The sequence below is a fragment of the Mandrillus leucophaeus genome, unplaced genomic scaffold, assembly GCF_000951045.1.
Source record: "Mandrillus leucophaeus isolate KB7577 unplaced genomic scaffold, Mleu.le_1.0 Scaffold212, whole genome shotgun sequence".
In the NCBI taxonomy this organism is placed as follows: Eukaryota; Metazoa; Chordata; class Mammalia; order Primates; family Cercopithecidae; genus Mandrillus; species Mandrillus leucophaeus.
Window position 1 is genome coordinate 85,702 of NW_012102166.1, and position 19,867 is coordinate 105,568.

The 19,867-nt window shown below is 37.3% G+C and overlaps 1 protein-coding gene across 2 annotated transcripts in view; it reads right to left on the reverse strand.

Annotated features, from left to right (window-relative positions):
- Positions 1-5,488: 5,488 nt before the first annotated feature.
- SPATA22 (spermatogenesis associated 22) overlaps positions 5,489-19,867 on the reverse strand; it is an 80,218-nt gene continuing 65,839 nt past the window's right edge. Inside the window, exons 6-9 of one of the 2 annotated variants that reach the window (XM_011980402.1) lie at positions 14,236-14,578; positions 11,896-12,025; positions 8,646-8,743; positions 5,489-5,823 (exon numbers count right to left, since the gene is read on the reverse strand). In XM_011980402.1, the coding sequence (XP_011835792.1) occupies positions 5,632-5,823; positions 8,646-8,743; positions 11,896-12,025; positions 14,236-14,578 (763 nt within the window). In that variant the 3' untranslated portion in view covers positions 5,489-5,631. The remainder of the gene's footprint in view (positions 5,824-8,645; positions 8,744-11,895; positions 12,026-14,235; positions 14,579-19,867) is intronic. The other variant, XM_011980403.1, reaches the window with a different exon arrangement.

Consider the following 19,867-nt stretch of genomic DNA (forward strand, 5'->3'; position numbering starts at 1 on the left):
CAGTATCTTTAAGAGAATATAATAGGATCCCTTAAAACCGCCAATAAAAATAAATATATTCCTATGATACATTGTCAACAGGTGTTCTTCAGTCATTGATTTCACCATCATTTTCCCTAACAACAATCTGTATATTCAGAGATTTCTATAATTATCTCTATAATCAGAAATGTGCCACATCACAAAATCCACATTACTTTACACACTGATCTCACTTTTGATAACATGTAACAAGACTGACTCCTGCTTTCTTTCTAAAACACTCTTATCTATTAGCTTCTGTGCAATCACACTGGTTTCCTGACACATACTGGCCATTCCTTAACAACTGTTAATGGTTTCTTCTCTAACAGTATCTTATATATTGGTGTTTTCTGGGAATTTTTCCTAAATTCTGTTCTAATTCTACAGATCAAGCCCTGAAAGAGTTCACCTGTCCCTGTGACACTGATTACCGTCTAAACTTCATGGGTAAACCTTTCATCATTAGTACTGTATTACCAGTTGCTTCCTGATTATCTCCCCATGGATTGTGACCATACGCAGCTTAACAGATCCCAGATGAAACTCATCTCACCCTGCCACTCTCCCAATCCACTCCTCCAGTCGCTCATATCACAGTAAAAGGAATCCACGCTCAAGTCAGAAATCTGGGAGTTTTCTTTCATTCATTTATTTCTCTCAAGATCAACATCTAATCCTAGCAAGTCATATAGACTCTGTACTTCATTCTATTTCTAATTCAACCACTGCTTATCCCAATTGCCACAATCTGCAATAGGCTGATGTCTTTTCTTGTCTGGACTATTGGAATAGTCTCTTACTTCATCTCCCTGCTGCTATGCTCACTAGCCTTCAATCCATTCACACTGTGGCATTCTAAGATAAAAATCTGATCATCATTCTCCTGCTCAGAGTCCTTATGGATTCTCATCATTCTTAAGATACAAGCAAAATTCCTTTCAAGGACGCAAATGATATTTCATTATCTGACCCATGCCTACCTCCACAGCCTCATCTGGTCCCACAGTGACTCTTGCATCAGCATTCTCCAGCAATTCTGGACTTAGAAGTCATAATTTCTTGCCTCCAGACGTTCACACTTGCTGTTCCTTCTGTGTAACATCATCTTCTCTCTGCCTTTTACTTGGCATACCCCTGCTTCTCCTTCAGGTTTATTACATGTCACTGGCTCAGTTCAATCTTCCTTGTCTGCCCAGACCAGGTAAGACCTGCTTCTATGTTTCCACAGCATCCTGTACTCATCCAGCAGCATTCAATGACCTTGATTGCTTGTTTATAGCTGAGTTTCCTACCAAATTGTAAACTCCATACAGGTAAGGCCATAACTGCCTTCGTGACTGCAGCAAGGCCAGCACCTGGGATGGTGACTGGATATGGCCAAAGTTTCATTAGTCTTTGTTAGCTGTCCTTCAAGCTGAGATATACATTCCTCCAACTTTATTTTTTATTTTATTTGAGACAGAGTTTTGCTCTTGCTGCCCAGGCTGGAGTGCAATGGCACGATCTCGGCTCACCGCAACCTCCGCCTCCCAGGTTCAAGCAATTCTCCTGCCTCAGCCTCCTAAGTAGCTGGGATCACAGGCATGCGCCACCATGCCCAGCTAATTTTTGTAGTTTTAGTAGAGCCGGGGTTTCTCTATGTTGGTCAGGCTGGTCTCGGACTCACGACCTCAGTTGATCCACTCACCTCGGCCTCCCAAAGTGCTGGGATTACAGGCGTGAGCCACCGCACCTGGCCCCTCCAACTTTAAAGCAGTCAAATCCCATTGTAGTTAGAATAACTACTCCTATTAAATACTCCCAGAATTAAGAATTCACTAGCCTTAACCATTTAGTGCTAGTTTTGACACTTTATTACAAAATTCTGAGATAAACTTCAGACCTATGGAAAATGTTAGACAAACCAACCACCCTATTCTTTATTTTAAAAAGACAGCCCATTATGCATGTTGACACTGTCATTTTGGTTTTGGTGTTGATGTCTACACGGTTCAGTTACACTGACATGAAGAAATGTATCTGAAAGTTTGTATAGTTTGGGGAGAAAGGAACGAGGATATCCACCCTTGAGACCCCGCTGTACTTCCTCTCCAGATATCCATACCTCAAAAAGCCTCTGAGCTAAGAAAGCTGAAGGGTATTAGGGTATATGAGAAGCTCCTTTCCTAGAGGGATGTAGCTGAATCTAACTGCTGGGATTTTCACCCTGCTGCTGTTTAATCTAGCCACATTAACAGGTTTTCACATTTGGACATACTGTGCTAGTACTGCAGGGAAATGGCATCAAGCGAAGTTTCACAAGCCTGTTTCCTCAGAAGGCTGCCTCCTTGGGAAATGAGTGGGACCAATCTCTGGTGTCAAGGGTCTTATTAGAAATTCCAAACCAGAGAGACATCACTTGTGAATGCTGCCACTGATTGGGAATATGCATTTCAACTGCTCCCTCAATAATGCCTCTCATCTTCTTCACCTGGTAAATCTACACTTCTCAGTCTGGACTGAAAATAAGAATCACGAAGGTCACTGCTTCTAAAACTTTAACTGACATACAAACCACCTGGTGGTCCTGCTAAATGCTGATTTTGATTCAATAGGTCTGGTGTAGGGCCTAATACTCTACATTTCGAAAGTTAAAATTTTACATTTGGTGATGCCAATTCTGCTATTCTGTGGACCACACTGAGTAGTAAGGACATATAATACATTTTTAAAGTAGAGATTATGGCATCATCCCCCAATAAATGTAATTAGAATCTCTGGAAGGGGCCTTAAGTAAGCTCCTTAAGTAATTCAAATATATGGCCGAGGGCTTGAAATCTCTGTATTAAATGCCTATCTCATAGAGATGTCATTATGCTGAAATCTACAATCATGAGAGAGGACATTGCATAGTATTAATGGACACTGTCATTAATAAAAAGATACTAAGTTGTGAACATTAAATCAAAATATTTCTGGAATGTAGAAAACTCTTGAAAGGCAGAGAGGTGGAGAAAAGGAAAGTTATGGCTGAAAAACTATCCTATAGAACATCACACAACTGGGGAAATCAAGACCCTCAGGCTGTAGGGATACTAAGGTACCAGCTTATTCACCCTCCTGCCCAACTTACTCTGTGTCTGAGGTTAACTCCAGGGCCCTGATCCAAAATCCTCCTCCCCTTTATTGGTTGCAACAGCCTTTGTAGTCGTCACCTATGTCTGTACCCACCCTTCTGACATCTCCTTTTCTACCTACCCCTGGCCCTAGGGGACTGTGCATCCCGGAGGAGCCTAGATCCTGGAGGACCTCATTAAAAACAAAGCAATTACACAGGACCGCTCTAGAACAAATCAGTGTAGAGTCCTGCAACAGTGACTGATTACAGCTGCCGATCATACCTTACACCTTACAGTGACTGATTACAGCTGCTGATCCCTTTGGGAAATCACGAGAAAGGAAAGAAGCTCAGGGATGGGTGCTTAATCACTGCCTGCTTAGGGAATGGAGAGCATGCCTGTGAGGTTTGGGCCTACATCTTGAGAAGTCAAGAAAAAATGGCTGGAGAAGTCACAGAAGCAAGCAGGGACCAGGCCGTAAATGTCCTAAAATATCTTAAGGGTGTAAGAGTTTAGGTTTTATCCTGTAGACAACAACAAGCCATCAGTGGTCTTTGAATAGAGGACCGCTATGGAAAGACATATGATTTGGAAATATTTCCAGGTGGCAGAATCTCTCACTATAACCCAACTCCCTGTAAATAGGCCCTAGGAAAGAGAAAAATGGTAACCAACAGGGATCAGACTTCCATGACCCAACCATATACAGATAGAGCGAAAGGACAGGAGTAAGAGAAAAGATAACTCTTCTGGATCACATTCAATTCTTCCTCAGGCAAATATGGAAAAGTAAATTCACATTTGCAGCCCTTTGAGCTACTTCTAGCTCCTTACCTCTCTAGGAAGACCTTAATAACCGGACACCATCATTATCTCAACCACTCTTCATGTGTCATATTACCTCCTCATACTAGCTTTTCCTTACCCTACAACTGATCACAAGACCACAACTGACATTTACAACTCCTTCTTCCACAACTATTCCATGTACCCTTTTACATAACTTCAGCTAGATTCAACCCACATTCCTTGTGAGTCTGAATCCTCAGTGTTATTGTTTTTCTTCGGGTTGCTATAATAGTGTTCCATTAACTTTTACTAAGTGACAGCTAAAAGAATCCCCTGCATATCAGATATGGTCTTCCCTTTCCTCATTATGCAGAGAAACACAATTTTCCATTGTTAACTGGGATTGAAGTACCACAGGCAGTACAGTAAACTCCTTTTTTGCCTACTGATTCAGAAACATAAAGAACCAAAATTGCCAAATGGCAGTCTCAACTTTCAGTAGAATGGAACCATGGAAGCACTTCAAGTAAAACATTTATTCCTTAAGAATTGTATCAGATACTTCTTGTCCACCACTTCAAATCCTCTCAGCCATCTTCTCGTATTCCAGCCACAGTGGCAATAACCAATTCTGCGCAGACTCTGACCAGCTTCACATAGATTCGGTCTGACAGTATTACCTCAAGCCTATTCCATCTGCTTCTTGTGCCCTGCCATAAGGTTTCTCTGATTCCATGGAGTGGAAAATCATGGAAAAACAGCCCAATGCTTACACATACACAACCAGAAAGTACAAGGGCATTGTTGCCGTGTTGGTCAACCCTTAAATACCGGTGCTGGGAGCTTACGCATATATGCCTTAGTCCCTCCTAGTGGTTGCCAACTCAATAAGCCATCCTAGTAACTGGTCTCCCTTCTTCCCTATTTAACACCCCCTCTATTCCTTACTTCTTCGCATGAGGTGAAATTCTCAAATAAACTACTTACAAATAAGACTTTTTCTAAAGTAAGGTCTGTTAATCAACAGAGCCCAAAACTGTGGAGGTAGGGAGCAAAACTTCCATGGGTACATTAGTTGCTCTAATAATGAGGAAGTCAGCCCTGCTACCACTCCTTGATTTCCAGACTTGTGAATCATGGTTATGGGAGAAACATGATGATATATGGGCTCCTGGTTCAAAGCACACCAACATTTCTGGTACCCCTAATTTTTGTTACTTTGTGAGCTACTTTGTCTCTAGCATTTGCAACAATGCCTGGCACAAAGCAGATTTTCATTAAATATTTGAAGTAATTAAATGAATCGCACAGACTAGCAGTTCCAGAACAATGCTTAATAATAGTACTGACAGTGGGCACACTTGTCTTTTTCCTGATAATGCAAATACTTCTAAAATACCTCTAATATTTCCCCCTTAAGCCCAATGCTGGTTTTTGAGCTAACTCAGATGTATTATTATCCCATATTAAATAAGCATCATCTATTCCTGTTATAGTGAGCATTTTTATCTAGGATGGTTGTGGATTTTAGCAAATATATCATTTTAATAAAAACATTAAAATTACACTGCAAAAACTCCACGTTTAAAAGAATTCAAATACTTTAATTCAACAAGTGAAATACAAGAAAACAGTACCTATAAAACTATGGAGATGGTAAATTAAGTAATAACAGAAAACCGCTATAATTTATGCTATTTAAACTTCCTTTTATCACTACTTAAGTTTCATTCATCACGTTAATATAATACCGCATCTCAACATCTGCAATTTTGACAAATGCCTGGAATGATTTTTGTTCAGAAACAGATGCCGGTCTGACAGAAACACATTTGAAAATGTTCTTTTTCTGGTCATAGTTGCCAACACATCTATGAACTCGGCCTCTAATCAGTCTTGGAAGTTCACGATCCTGTTTTTTAAAAAAGGAATATCAAAAAATTAGTTATTACTTCATCCGAATTTCAATTTTTTTAGTATCTATATTATCAACTAAACATGTGTCATCTCAAAATGCTGTAAAAATTCCTTCACGTGAGTCAGGGCCCCACTGCTAACAACACAATGATAGTTACTCACATGGTGCCCTGTAACAGATGAAAGACCCTCAATTGGTAGGGCTTTTACAAGCTAGCAAGTTGTTGCTCATTCAAAGACTGAATGACACATGAAATTACTCACTCTTTTATCAGATTCCCAGGGTTCTACTTTCAGTAGGCAGCAGACTGGGTGATTCAGAACAGCTCATCAGATGACAATTAGGATAGCTGGATGAAATGTTTTGTTAAAACTCTCCTTGTAAGCATCAGAGAGATATCAAGACAGTGAGGAATTACAGAGAATCCCCAGCCCTCATCTAGGATAGTGTGGGAGTCTCAGATGAAACCTGATTTAGGGGGTACTTTCTCCCTGAGATGTCTGCAAATTACAGAAAGGCAGTTCAGAGTCTAAGAAACTGAGCAGAGCTTTCACAGACTTGTATCGTTGGGAAACAAATGGAATCTTAGGCCCCCAAGGAAAAGAGATTCTAGTAACCACTCCCACTCCGACCTGAAGCTTAAGTTGGGACCCAAAAGTTCGATGCCTTTAGAGACAAGTAAATCAGAAAAAGATCAGCAATCTCCAAATCCTCTCAATTATGAATAAAATTAAAGCATTCTGAAATTGCTTTCACTAAATAGTCACAAAAAGCACTAATTACAAGGGGAAAGACTAATGACTGATAAAAGGATTATACGAAAATGAAAAACTTCTGTTTATCAAAAGCCATCATTAAGTGGGAAAAAGCAAATCATGGATATGAGAAAATATTTGCAATGCACATAATGGACAGAAAACTGACTCCCAGCATAGTTTTTTTTAATTCCTAGAATCAGTAAGAAAAAGACAAATAACTCGAGAAGAAAACAGCAAGATGCCTGAACAGACTTTACAAAAAAAGATATCTAAATAGCATATGAAAAGGTATTCAACCTCATTACTCACCAGGGAATTGTAAAGAAATGACATAACACTAAATTGACTCACCAGAATGGTTATAATAAAAAAGATGGACAATACTAAGTGTTGGTAAGAATGCAGAGCAACCACAACTCTCCCACACTGCCTGTGAGTACTTAAATTGACATAATCCTTTGAAAAATGCTTTGGCAATAACTAATGTATTTGAATATACACATGCTCTATGACCCAGAAATTTTACTTCTGGGTATACATCAAACAGAAATACATGCAAATGCATAAGAGACATAGATAAGAATGTTCATAGAACATTATGCATAACAGCCAAAAATCCAGAAACCCAAATGCCCACCAACAGTGAAATAGAAAACTGTGGTATATTCATGCAACACAATGTTATACAAAGCAATGTAAATGAGTGAGCTACAGCTACACACAACAATATAGATGAATCTTACAAACATTTTGCCAAATAAAGGAAATCACATATTTAAAAAGACATACTGTGTGATACTGTTTTTATAAAGTTCAAAAACAGGCAGAATTAATTGATGACATTAAAAGTCAGGTTAGTGGTTACTTGCAAGTAGAAGACAAAAGGCAGTGAATGGGAAGAAGCACAAAGGTATTTGGGGGGTGATGGCAATGTTCTATTTCTTAACCTGGGTGGCATTCACTTTGTGATACTTCATCAAACTGTATGGTTATGATTTTACACTTTTCTGTACATGACAATAACAAAGTTTTTTTTAAAAAAACATCAGACTAGATAAAAATAATACACATTCAAGATATTATAGGAATTGACAATTTTCTTGATCACCTACTATGTGTCATGCACTGTATATTCATGTTTCATCATTTAATCTCCTTAACAACCTTTCGAAGTAGGAATTTGTCTCCCCATTTTATAGATTTTTTTTAAAAATCTGAAGTTCAAGTAATTTAAGCAGCTTACTTAAGTCATAAAACTAGAAAATGTTGGAGTAAATGCTGGAATCCAAGTCTGATTTCAGAATTGAGGACAGTGTCAGAATTAAGGTCAAACTTTACAAAGTTTATGTAGCTCTTCTACAGCCTCAGTGTGTGTAGGTCTATAGCCTCCTTTGCAATCTCCAGACTTCTTTGTCACGAAGCCTCTTCCTTATATCCCAGCTCACTATGCTTTCCCCCAATTTCACAACCACTACCCTTACCCCATCAGTTCCTAACTCTTCACGTTGGTAATTATAACTACTTTCAGTTCCCTGAACAAGTGAAGCTCTCTCTTAGCTTCAAGTCTATGCATATGCTGCTCCCTCACCTTAGACTATATCCTTCTTTCCGTTGCCAACACATTTTGGCTTAGTTGATTCTTATTAGTCCTTAAAGATCTAGGGTAAGTTACCACCTTCTTTAAAAATCTTTCCCTGATCTGCCCCTTCCTTCTTACCCACTTCTCTAGCACCCTGCACATACCCAGCTCCACCATGCCATTCACCATACCACAGTGTAACATTGCTGTACCATTCTACTTGGGATTACAAACTCTTTGAGAGAAAGAGCCATTTACCATTTATATTCCACTTTATATCCCTCACACCCAGCACAGTACCTGGCACATAGTAGGCTCTTCATATTATACAAATAAACAACTTTCATATCAGAACTAAAACCAAACGAAGTGTTAAAAGTACTAAACTGTTAACAGAATTCCTAGTTCAACTGAATTATAGCCTGCATGTTTATATTCTGTTGACATAGCTTTGTGAAGAATACTTTAAAAATACTCACGATTTCATAAAAGACACAAGGCAGAGTATTTTTCCCATCCCTCATAAGAAAAGTCTTCGAATAATACGGGCCAGGTGTAACAGCTGAATCAAGAACAGCTAAGCAATATTGAAATGGGAGAAAAAATAAATGTTGGTAAACTGCAAATAAAATTTAACAAAGGGAAGCTGATGTTTAAATAACTATCCATATCAACCTCTCATAGTTCTATTTATACAGTAATAAAGAAGACATTTTAAGAAGAGAAGATATTTCTCAAGCAGTTTCACAGGTAGGAAAACAAAACTTCTGACTCTCTCCAACTTAGGAACAGATTATATGCCAAGCTCATACAATTGATAATAAATGACCATCTGAAACTTTTTCCTTAGAATGTATAGTATAGAGTGGTTAAATCCCCAGAACAGTCTACAACATTATAATAATAAACTGCACATGTGTCACAAATAAGCATCATAATTTAAAGAAAAAAGAAACATTGAATTAGAATCAGGAGTCATGCATTCAAGTCCCAGGTACCTCAACTTACTAATATTTTGTGACTTTGAGCAAACCGGGTTTTTATTTTTATTATATACGTTTAAGGTATACAGCATATTTTCATATACATACAACATACTTTTATAAACATAGAGTGAAATCATTTCTACAGCGAGCAAGTTAACGTGTCCATCACCTTCCACAGTTATCCCTTTTGTGTGTGATAAAGCACCTACAATCTACTCTTAGCAAACTTTTAATATACAATACAATAATATTAACCACAGACCTCCTCTATGCATTAAGCCTCTAGACTTATTCGTCCTCCATAATTGCAAGTTTGTACCCTACGACCTACATCTCCCTATTCCCTCCTTGAATAAATTGTTTAACCACTTTCAAATCTGTTTCTTCCTCTATAAAATGCAAATTGTAATTCATGTTTATCTCAAGAAATTATTATCAAGTGACAGCATTATTCATTTATTTAATAACCATCTACTGAGTACTGGTAGTGGGCATTTGTTATTTTGAGGCTGGCCTCCATTTCTGCTAAAAAGACCCAGATTATCCTTTAGGAAAATTCCATTTTTAGCCATATTATTTGGATAGGATTTGTCCCATCCCCAGATCCAGGAGTGAACTGTGACTGACTTAATCCAATCAGCATATTTTATTGCTCAACTATGTAGTTCAGGATTTCTGCGATGGGCATGTCACCCAGTCAGCAATGGTTATATGCAAAGACTCATTTGTTAGTTTTTAGGAAAGAGCAATGAGAAGAAAAATCTAAGAATATGGCAGTGTGGTATAAGAATGTAGAGTCTACAGAAATTTAATAAACAACTTGCTACCATAAGGGGAGAGTCAGAAGCTTCTAGAGAGACTACAGTGTGGAGCCTTAAGATGAAGCCAACACTATGACAGGCCAGAAGGATGCAGAGAAATCACTGTGTCATCTCGAGCAGCTAGATCAAGCTTTGCCTAAAGTCAGAAACCCAGCCACTTTTCAGTTGTGTGAATAATTCTCTATTCGTATTTAAAAATCCACTAAAGTTGTCTCTTTTTTTTTGCATGGGGGTGGTTGCAACTGAAAGGGACTTCCTATATACTGTGCAGTGTGCTAGACACTAAAGTGCAGTAAAATGAAGCATCTACCTTTCACAAGTTTAGAGTCTAGCCTAGGAGCTCAGGATTATTATAGCACTATGAAAGCTCACCATCACATATAAAAGCATGGATCCCCTTCATTTCTTGACAAGAATGTCTATTGGTGTTTATACCGAGTATTGAGATATTCTTAAAAGGATATTCTGGAGTGAACCTGAACAATTCACCAAAGAGAACCTGGGGAAATGAATGGAATCAGCACGTCCTTTTAATAGGCACAGGTTATTTTTAATATTTACATTCTGTAAACGAGGTGAGAGCCAAAAGCATCCTTCACACAGGAAAAAGCAATTTAGTGGGAAGTTCGACAGGGTTTAAGATCTTTGAAATAAGATGTTCTACCTCTGACAGTATTCTAGCTCTGACAGAAAACTGACATGAAATAGAATACCATCTGCTATTGCAGTTACATGGCTACTGGTAAGATCTGAACAAAATAAGAGCTAAGTCAAGCTTCAACATAGAGTAGTAACAGCCATGATAACCAGCTAAGAGATATGCTTCAAGCAACATGAGTAGGACTTCATGAAGAATCCCTGAAGTACATGGCAGTTCCAGAGGCCATAGGCATGGAAACCTCCAAAAAGCCAAAAATGAAAACTGAACAAAACCAGCCCAGCCAACACCTTGATTTTAGCACTGTGATACCAAGTATAGAACGCAGTCAAGGCCACGTGGACTTCTGATCTACAAAACTGGAGTTAAGAAGTGGGTGTGGTTTTTAGCTGCTAAGTTTCCATTACTTTGTTACACAGCAATTGAAAATGAATACAGTGTGCTTTACTCAAAAAGTCTGAGTCTCTACTGAATCCAATGTCACTTTATATAATAAAGCTTCTTCCTTAATGGTAACAAGAGAGAAACTGGAATCATTTTTAGGTGAAAGTTAAACATGTGAAATGAGTGCACTGATGGAAATCTACATCTATATATACACACATTTATATTTACATTTATTTCTATATATATGTGTGTGTGTATATATATGTAACAGGACAAAAGGAAAAGGAGGAGGCTGTATCAGTTTCCTATTGCTGCTTACAAATTACTACAAATTTAGTGGTCAGCTTAAAACAACACAAAAGCATTATCTTAATATATGGAGGTTAGAAGTCTATAATGAGTCATCAAAGCTGTGTTCCTCTTGGAGGCTCTAGAGTAGAATCTACTTCCTTAACTTTTCCAGCTTCTCGAAGACGCCTGCATTCTTGGCGTCATGGCCCCTCCCTCCATCTTCAAAGTCAGCAAGGTAGCATCTTTCAATGCTTTCCTTGTATAAGGGACCCTTATGATTACACTGAACCCACCCAAATAATACAAGATAATCCTCCCATTTCAAGATCACTAACTTAATTACATCTGCAAAGTCTCTTTTGCCATATAAGGTAGCATTCACAGGTTTTGGTAATTAGAATGTAGACATTTTTAGGGAGCATTATTCCATCTACCACTGGGACTATTATTAGAACTTCAGTTCTTTGAATACACTTTAGGGAGTAGTAAAAATCAGACTTTTATTTGGAAGAAAAAGGACTCATCAGACATTGAAACCTGTTGTCCAAAGAGTATTACTCAAGTATTTCTGAAGCATTTTACCTACCTAATACTTCAAAAAGAAGTACAGTTTTCTGTGCATGTTCACGCCAATACTTCATGCTTTCAATAACTGCAGAAATAATTCTTAAAGAATTAGCTTTTTCCTTAAACTGTAACTGAAACAATGAGGTTTCCTTTTGGAAAAATAAGATACATAGCATTAGAAAAATATTTTTTTTCATCATACTCATTTACCTTCTGTGTAAAAATTCTAAGTCCTTACAATGGACAAGTGTGTAAAAAGAACTACTGAAAATTTTAGTATAGTTACTTCCCTTAAATAAGGCCATCATTACTATATTACCAATGGAGAGAAACCAGGGTGCACTTAGAGACAATTAATCAAGAGAAGAATTATTTATATAGGTATTCATTCACTCATTCATTCATTGAATATTTTAAAGCATCATATGCCAGATCCTGTGACAAATATAGGTAAGGCCATTCCTTTCCCTAATGCATTCACACTCTAGGGGCCTCTAGGGAAGGAGCCAGACATATTCATTCATTCATTTGTTTCAAAAGTATTTACTGGACACCTACTACATGCCAAACATAGCTATTAAGGAAACATTCATGGACAAAACAGTCAAGATATCTGCTCTTGAAGATTTTATAGTCTAGTGGAGGATTTATAAAATAAATAAACATATAACAGAATGTCAGGAAATGTACTTTTTTTAAGGAAAAAACACACAAGGTAAACAGAAAGAGAGAGAGATGGGGGTTATTATTTTAAGTGAGTTGTTAAATGAGGACAGTGGGAACAGCCAGTATAAAAGCCCCGAGATGGAAATGTTCTTAGCATTTTTGAAGATCAACTAAGAATACAGTGTGTCAAAATACTAATTTTCAAAGGCAGGGGGACACTTTCCTTTGTGAGGGTGAGGGTTGTGAAGAGCATATGATGGGATTTTTTTTCAAAACACAAGTAGCTTCTTCCCTCTTCCCCTCCTAACCAAGATTCTAACATGCCTCCTGTTGATGATTATGGCCACAGTAAACCACTGTTACTAAGGTGATTATGTCGTATAATTTTGAGTACAAGGAAACATAAGATTGAGGACCACTGTGAAACATGCTTTATTAATCTTATTTCCAACAAAAAATAAAACATGCAAAAACAAATTTTACCCCGATGGCTTACTGAAAAGATTGCTTTTTCAGACATATGGGCAGAACAAAAACTAACGACTGTAAGAAGTTGTTACCATTCCTAGGTTGAAAGGACAAGAGGAGAAAATAAAAGTATCAAGCCCAGGAAAGCTATACTCATGAAGGGGCTACATCATGCAGTGACACAGCCACTGCTGGTGATGTAACATTTAAGACAGGAGAAAGTGAGAAAACCCAACTTTTCCTCCCACCCTGTGATTGGTAGTACCAGTGACTCCTGCTGGCTGACCTCTAGCAAAAGACAGGAAGTAAACAATCTCAGGATGATGCACTACGTAGGACAATTCAGCCTTCCAAAACACAAAGAAGGGCAGGTGAAGAATCAAGTGGGCCAAGCGGCCAGGGAGCAGAGATGAGGAATAACCAGCACACATAATATATAAATAATATTTACAAAGAACAATTAGAGCACTGAGCGTAGAGAGGAAGTACAGTTGAGACACAGGTATAGGGAAGAATATAAACCAAAGCACAGAGTGTATGCTATGTTTAGAGAACTGTGACGAGTCTGAAGTGGCTAAAGCATTGGACAATTAGTAGACTATGAAATATGAGGCTACAAAGGTAAAATAGGGTAAGATCATAAAGCAAAGGTCATAATAAGTTGATCACAAAGAAAACTATGGCCTGCAGTGCAAATCTAACCTGCCATCTGTTTGTGTAAACGTTTGTTGGAGGACAGCCGTGCCCATTCATTTATGTATTGTTTATGGCTGCTTCCAAGTTACAGTGGCAGAGCTGAGTAGTACTGTTGAGTAGCTGTAACAGAAACAGTATGACCCATAAAGCCAAAAATAATACCTGGCCCTTTATAGAAAATGTTTGCTGACCTCTGTTGAAAAGTACTTAGAATGACATATGAAGAGCCTAGGTAACTTCACAAACAATGGATAAACTGTCATTATCCTTAAAATGAGTGTAAAGTGAAAGTCAGAATTGAGTAGAAAACTCTAAAGTTTTAAAGGAAAAGGAGCAGCCATTCACACCCCTAAGAAAATATTTCGGAAACCAACATTCATCCACTTCAATGGAACTTAATATTTATGCCAATCAAGTAATGTATGTCATGGAATTTATTTCAGGTGCTCTTATCTCTGTAGTTTTCTAAATATTTACCTCCTATTTTTTAAAACGTAAATAAGTCATTAATTGATATTTAAACATTTACCTTCAGAGTGTTGTCTTCTGGAATATCATCCAACATTTGTTTCTTATATTGATTTTGTTGAAAATTGGGCTTAAATGTCTGTAATGCACTGTTTTTGTCTAGCCCTCTCATTGTGGAGCCAGATATTTTTGATGAATGTGTTTGTCTGAGTAGCTCGGTTTCTTTGTTGTGAGGTAAGTTAGGCGGTTCGGGTATTCCGAATTGTTTTTGTTGTTGAGCTCCCGAACTCACTGGACAAGAATTCTTTCCATCATTTGCCACTAAGTTTGTTCGTTTACATTGAGGCTTAAAATCATTTTTATTCCAAGTTTTCAAGCTGGTATTTTTGTTGTTATCTCTGTAGCTGTAATAGTGCAAAAAAAGAAAAAAAAAAAGAAAAAAAAGCATTTGTTTCTATATGGTTTCTTAATTACAAAAAAAATTAATGAAAAATTCATTTATATGGCAATTTATGATTTAGAAAGCACTTTATTACTAACTACTTAGAAATTCCAAATACATCACAACAACCCTACAACGTATTATTACCCTCTTTCCAGATGAGAAGACTGATCCTTAATGAGGAATTAACTTGTCCAAAGTCATACAGGAAATTACTCACAAGTCTAGAACCGAGGAAATACAAGATCTCCCAGCTCGGAGTCTAGTACTACAAAGTATATTTTTAAATGATAGCATCCTTCATATGATAGTAGTTGTATCCAAGTGGCAAGATTTTGAAGGCATTTGTATGCTTCTTTATATATTCAATTTTAAAATTTTCTACAAAGTAAAATTTTAAGAAGTTAAACTGTGGCTTAGCAATGATTTTAAATCACAAGGAGAATACATATAAGCAGGAATAGATAGCTATTAATATTTGATTCGAAATTTTGTGGTTTTAATGCGTACCTTAAAAGCCCTATAATGAATCTGGTACAGCATTTGCCAGCAACATTAAGTGTGTTATATCAGTTGACCAGAACATTATGCTAGATGCTAATGAGGCCAAAATCAAAAGCATAACTTCTGAGCAGCCTAGTTAGAAGTTCCACAGGAAACGAACTAGCCCAAGTCACAAATCACAAATTCTTTATTTATTTTTCTTTTTTCTCGGAAACAGGGTCTCGCTCTGTCACCCAGGCTGGAGTGTAATGGCGAGAACACAGCTCACTCTAGCATCAATCTCCCAAGCTCAAGCGATCCTCCCACCTCAGCCTCCTGAGTAGCTGGAACTACAGGTGAGTGCCACTATGCCCAGCTAATTTTTGTTATTTTTTGTAGAGACAGGGTTTCACCATGTTGCCCAAGCTGGCCACAAACTCGTGGGCTCAAGTGATCCACCTCCTTGGCCTCCCAAAGTGCTGGGACTAGAGGCGTAAGCCACCATTCCCAGCCCACAAATTCTTAATTCTCAGGAATTTTCCTGGAAATACCACAAGTATCACAAGAGGGCAACCAATACAACCCATCCCTTTCTTAGGTAAATAATCCAAAAAGAGGTTTAGGTGCACTACTGACCAGGAACAAATCCAAGTTTTATGAGGCCTGAAGTTTGTATAATTTGGGAAACACTATTAATCGGGTACAAAGTTAGTATAAAATAATGAGAAAAGCAAGCACAATTACAACTTAAATTATAAACCCCACAAACATCACGATACCCAGAAAAAAAATATTAGAATTATTAACTGCCTGATACTCCTTTATAGAAATTTTTTCCTACACTGAACACTTCTTCATACGACAATAATTTTGTAATTTTTTTGGACTCAGGCCAGTCTCAAACCCATGGGCACAAGTGACTCTCCTGCCTCAACCTCCAGAGTAGTTGGCACTACAGGTACCATCACACGCAACAATTTTGTAATTTTATTTTCAATAAAGAGAACAGAAACACAATTTTGTCTTCGCTCTCTCCCATGGTTATAGAAATTACTTTTATTATTCATAGTCTAGAAAAATTTATTTCAGCTTTACAACTGTCTATTGCTAACAGCACATTTGTAGTAATGCCAAAGATCACTGATCACAGATCATCATAACAGATATAATAATAATGAAAAAGTTTGAAATATTGCAGGAAATACCAAAATGTGACATAGAAACATGAGGTGAGCACATGCTGTTGGAAAAATGGCACCAACAGACTTGCTCAGTGCAGGGTCACCACAGACCTTCTGCTTGTAAAGAATGCAGTCTGTGTGACGTGCAATAAAGCAAAGTGCAATATATGAGATGTACCTATATGAAGAGTGGCCGAGTGGATTAAAGATCCAACTATATGCTGTCTACAATGAACTCAGTTTAGATTCAAAGACACATAAAAGCTGAGAATAAAGGGATGGAAAAAGATATTCCATGCAAATGGCAACGAAAAGAAAACAGGGCTGGCTAAGTTTATGTCAGACAAAATACACTTCAAGTTAAAAGTTGTCTCTAAAAACAAAGAAGGTCATTATATAATGATAAATGAGTAAATTCAATAGCAAGATATAAAAATTGTGAATATAAATACATCCAATATCAGAGCACCTAAATATATAAAGCAAATATTGACAAATCTAAAAGGAAAAATTGACAGCAACATAATAAAAAGAAAGCTCAATACTCCACTTTTAATAATAGATAAATCATCCAGACAGAAAAATCAATAAACAGTGAACTTGAACAACACTATGGATCAAATGGACCCAAAAGACATATATAGAATTTGCCAACCAACAGCAGAAGACTACACATTCTTCTCAAGCACAGATGGAACTTTCTCAAGGATAACTCACATGTTAGCTCACAAAATCAGACTTAACACATTTAAGAAGATCAAAATCATACCGAGTATCTTTTCTGACCATAATGGTATAAAACTAGAAATCAATAACTGCTAGAAAATGGAAAAACTAGCCGGGCTTGGTGGATTACGCCTGTAATCCCAGCACTTTGGGAGGCCAAGGCAGACAGATCACAAGGCCAAGAGATCGAGACCGTCCTGGCTAACACAGTGAAATCCCGTCTCTACTAAAAAATACAAAAATTAGCTGGGTGTGGAGGCACGCACCTGTAGTCCCAGCTACTTGGGAGGCTGAGGCAGGAGAATCACTTGAACCCAGGAGGCGGAGATTGCAGTGAGCCGAGATCACGCCACTGAACTCCAGCCTGGGCGACAGAGCAAGACTCCATCTCAATTTAAAAAGAAAAGAAAATGGAAAAATTCACAAGTACAACAACACACTCTTGAACAACCATTGATCAAAGAGGGAATTTAAAAAGGAAATTTAAAAATTATCTTGAGACAGAAACAAAGCATGACATACCAAAACTTATGGGAAAGCAAAAGCAGTACTAAGGGCAGTTTATAGCAACAAATGTGTAAGTGGAAATAAAAAGATCTCAAATAAGCATCCTAACTTCACACTTAAAGGACTTGGAAAAAGAATAACAAACTAAGCCCAAAATAAGCATATAAAGGAAACAATAAGACTAGAGTAGAAATAAATAAAATAGAGAATAAAAAAAAAAAAGCAAAACTGGGACCGGGCGAGGTGGCTCACACCTGTAATCCCAGCACTTTGGGAGGCTGAGGCAGGCGGATCACAAGGCCAAGAGATCGAGACCATCCTGGCCAACATGGTGAAACCCCATCTCTACTAAAAATATAAAAATTAGCTGGGCATGGTGGCGCAGGCCTGTAGTCCCAGCTACTCAGGAGGCTGAGACAGGAGAATGGCCTGAACCCGGGAGGCGGAGGTTGCAGTGAGCCGAGATCGTGCCACTGCACTCCAGCCTGGCAACAGAATGAGACTCCATCTCAAAAAGAAAAAAAGAAAGAAAGAAAAAGAAAAACTAAGAGCTTATTTTTTTGAACAGATAAAGTCGACCGCCCCTTACATAGACTAAAAAAAGAAAAGATTTAAATAAATGAAAGAGGAGACACAAAATGGATTTCTCAGAAATAAAAAAGATAATAAGGGACTATTATGAACATTATATGACAATAAATTGGGTAACACAGAAGAAATGGATCAATACCTAGAAATAAGCAACTTGCCAAGATTGAATCAAGAAGAGGGAGAAAGCCTAAACAGACCAATAATAAGGAGATTAAAGAAGTAATCAAAAACCTCTCAACAAAGAAAAACCCAGGACCAGATGACTTCACAGTGAATTCTATTAAACATTCAAAGAGAAATTAATACCAATCTTCTTAAATTCTTCCATAAAACAAGAGAGAATACTTCCAAATTCATTTTATGAGACTAGCATCGCTCATATCAAAATCAAACAAAGACACTGCTAGAAAACTGCAGGCCAGTATCACTAAGAACATAGATGCAAAAATCCTCAATAAAATGCTAGCAAGGCAAATTCAACAGCACATCAAAAAATCACCTATCAAGTACTCTGCTCACTACATGGGTGAGGTGATAGGATCCATACTTCAAACCTTAGCATCACACAATATTCCCATGTAACAAATCCTATGTACCCCTTATATTTAAAGTGAAAGTTGAAATCTTTTTTTAAAAAATTATACACCATGACCAACTGGGATTTATTTTTGGGATGCAAGGTTGCTTTAACATACGCAAATCAATCAATGTTATATACCACAGTAGCAGAATTAAAGATAAAAATAGATGCAGAAAAAGCATCTGACAAAGCTCAACATCCATTCAGTTTACTCTAAAAAAAATAGGTATAGAAGGAACATACTCCAACACAATAAAGGTCATCTGCAAAATTCCCACAGCTAACATCATAATGGGGGAAACTGAAAAGTTTTTTTAAAGATCCAGTACAAGGCCAGGATGCCCACTCTTACCACTTCTATTCAAACATAGTTACAGGCTGGGCATTCTAAATCTGAAAATCCAAAACTCGAAATGCTCCAAAATTTGAAACTTTTTAAGCAACAACAAGATGCTCAATGGAAATGATCATTAAAGCATTTCAGAGTTTCAATTTTCAGATTTAGGATACTCAACTGGTAGGTATTCTGCAAATATTCCAAACCCCAAAAATATCTGAAACATTTCTGATCCCAAATATTTCAGATAAGGAATACTCAACTAGTCTTGGAAGTCCTAGCCAATCAATTAGCCAAGAAAAGGAAATAAAAGGAGTGCAAATTGGAAAGGATGAAGTAAATGTCTCTGTTTGCAGATGACACGATCCTGTATGTAGAAAACCCTAAAAACTCCATTAAAAAACTGTTAGAACTAAAAAATGAATTCAGTAAAGTTTCAGGATACGAAATCAACATACAAAAATCAGGAGCATTTCTTTACACCAACAATAGATATCCCAAAAGGAAACCAAGAGAATGATCCCATTTACAATAACACCAAAAAGAATAAAATACTTAGGAATATATAACCAAGGTGGAAAAACGTCTATACACTAAAAAGTATAAAACACTGATTTAAAAAAAAAAAAAAAAAACACGGAAGACAAAATAAATGAAAAATCCTGTGTCATGGAATTGAAGAATTGATACTGTTAAATGTCTAAACTACCCAAAGTGATTTAGAGACTCAATACAATCCCTATCAAAATTTCAACGATATTTTCCACAGAAATAGAAAAAACAATCCTAAAATTCATATGGACCCACAAAAGACTCTGAATAGCCAAAACAATCTTGAGAAAGAAC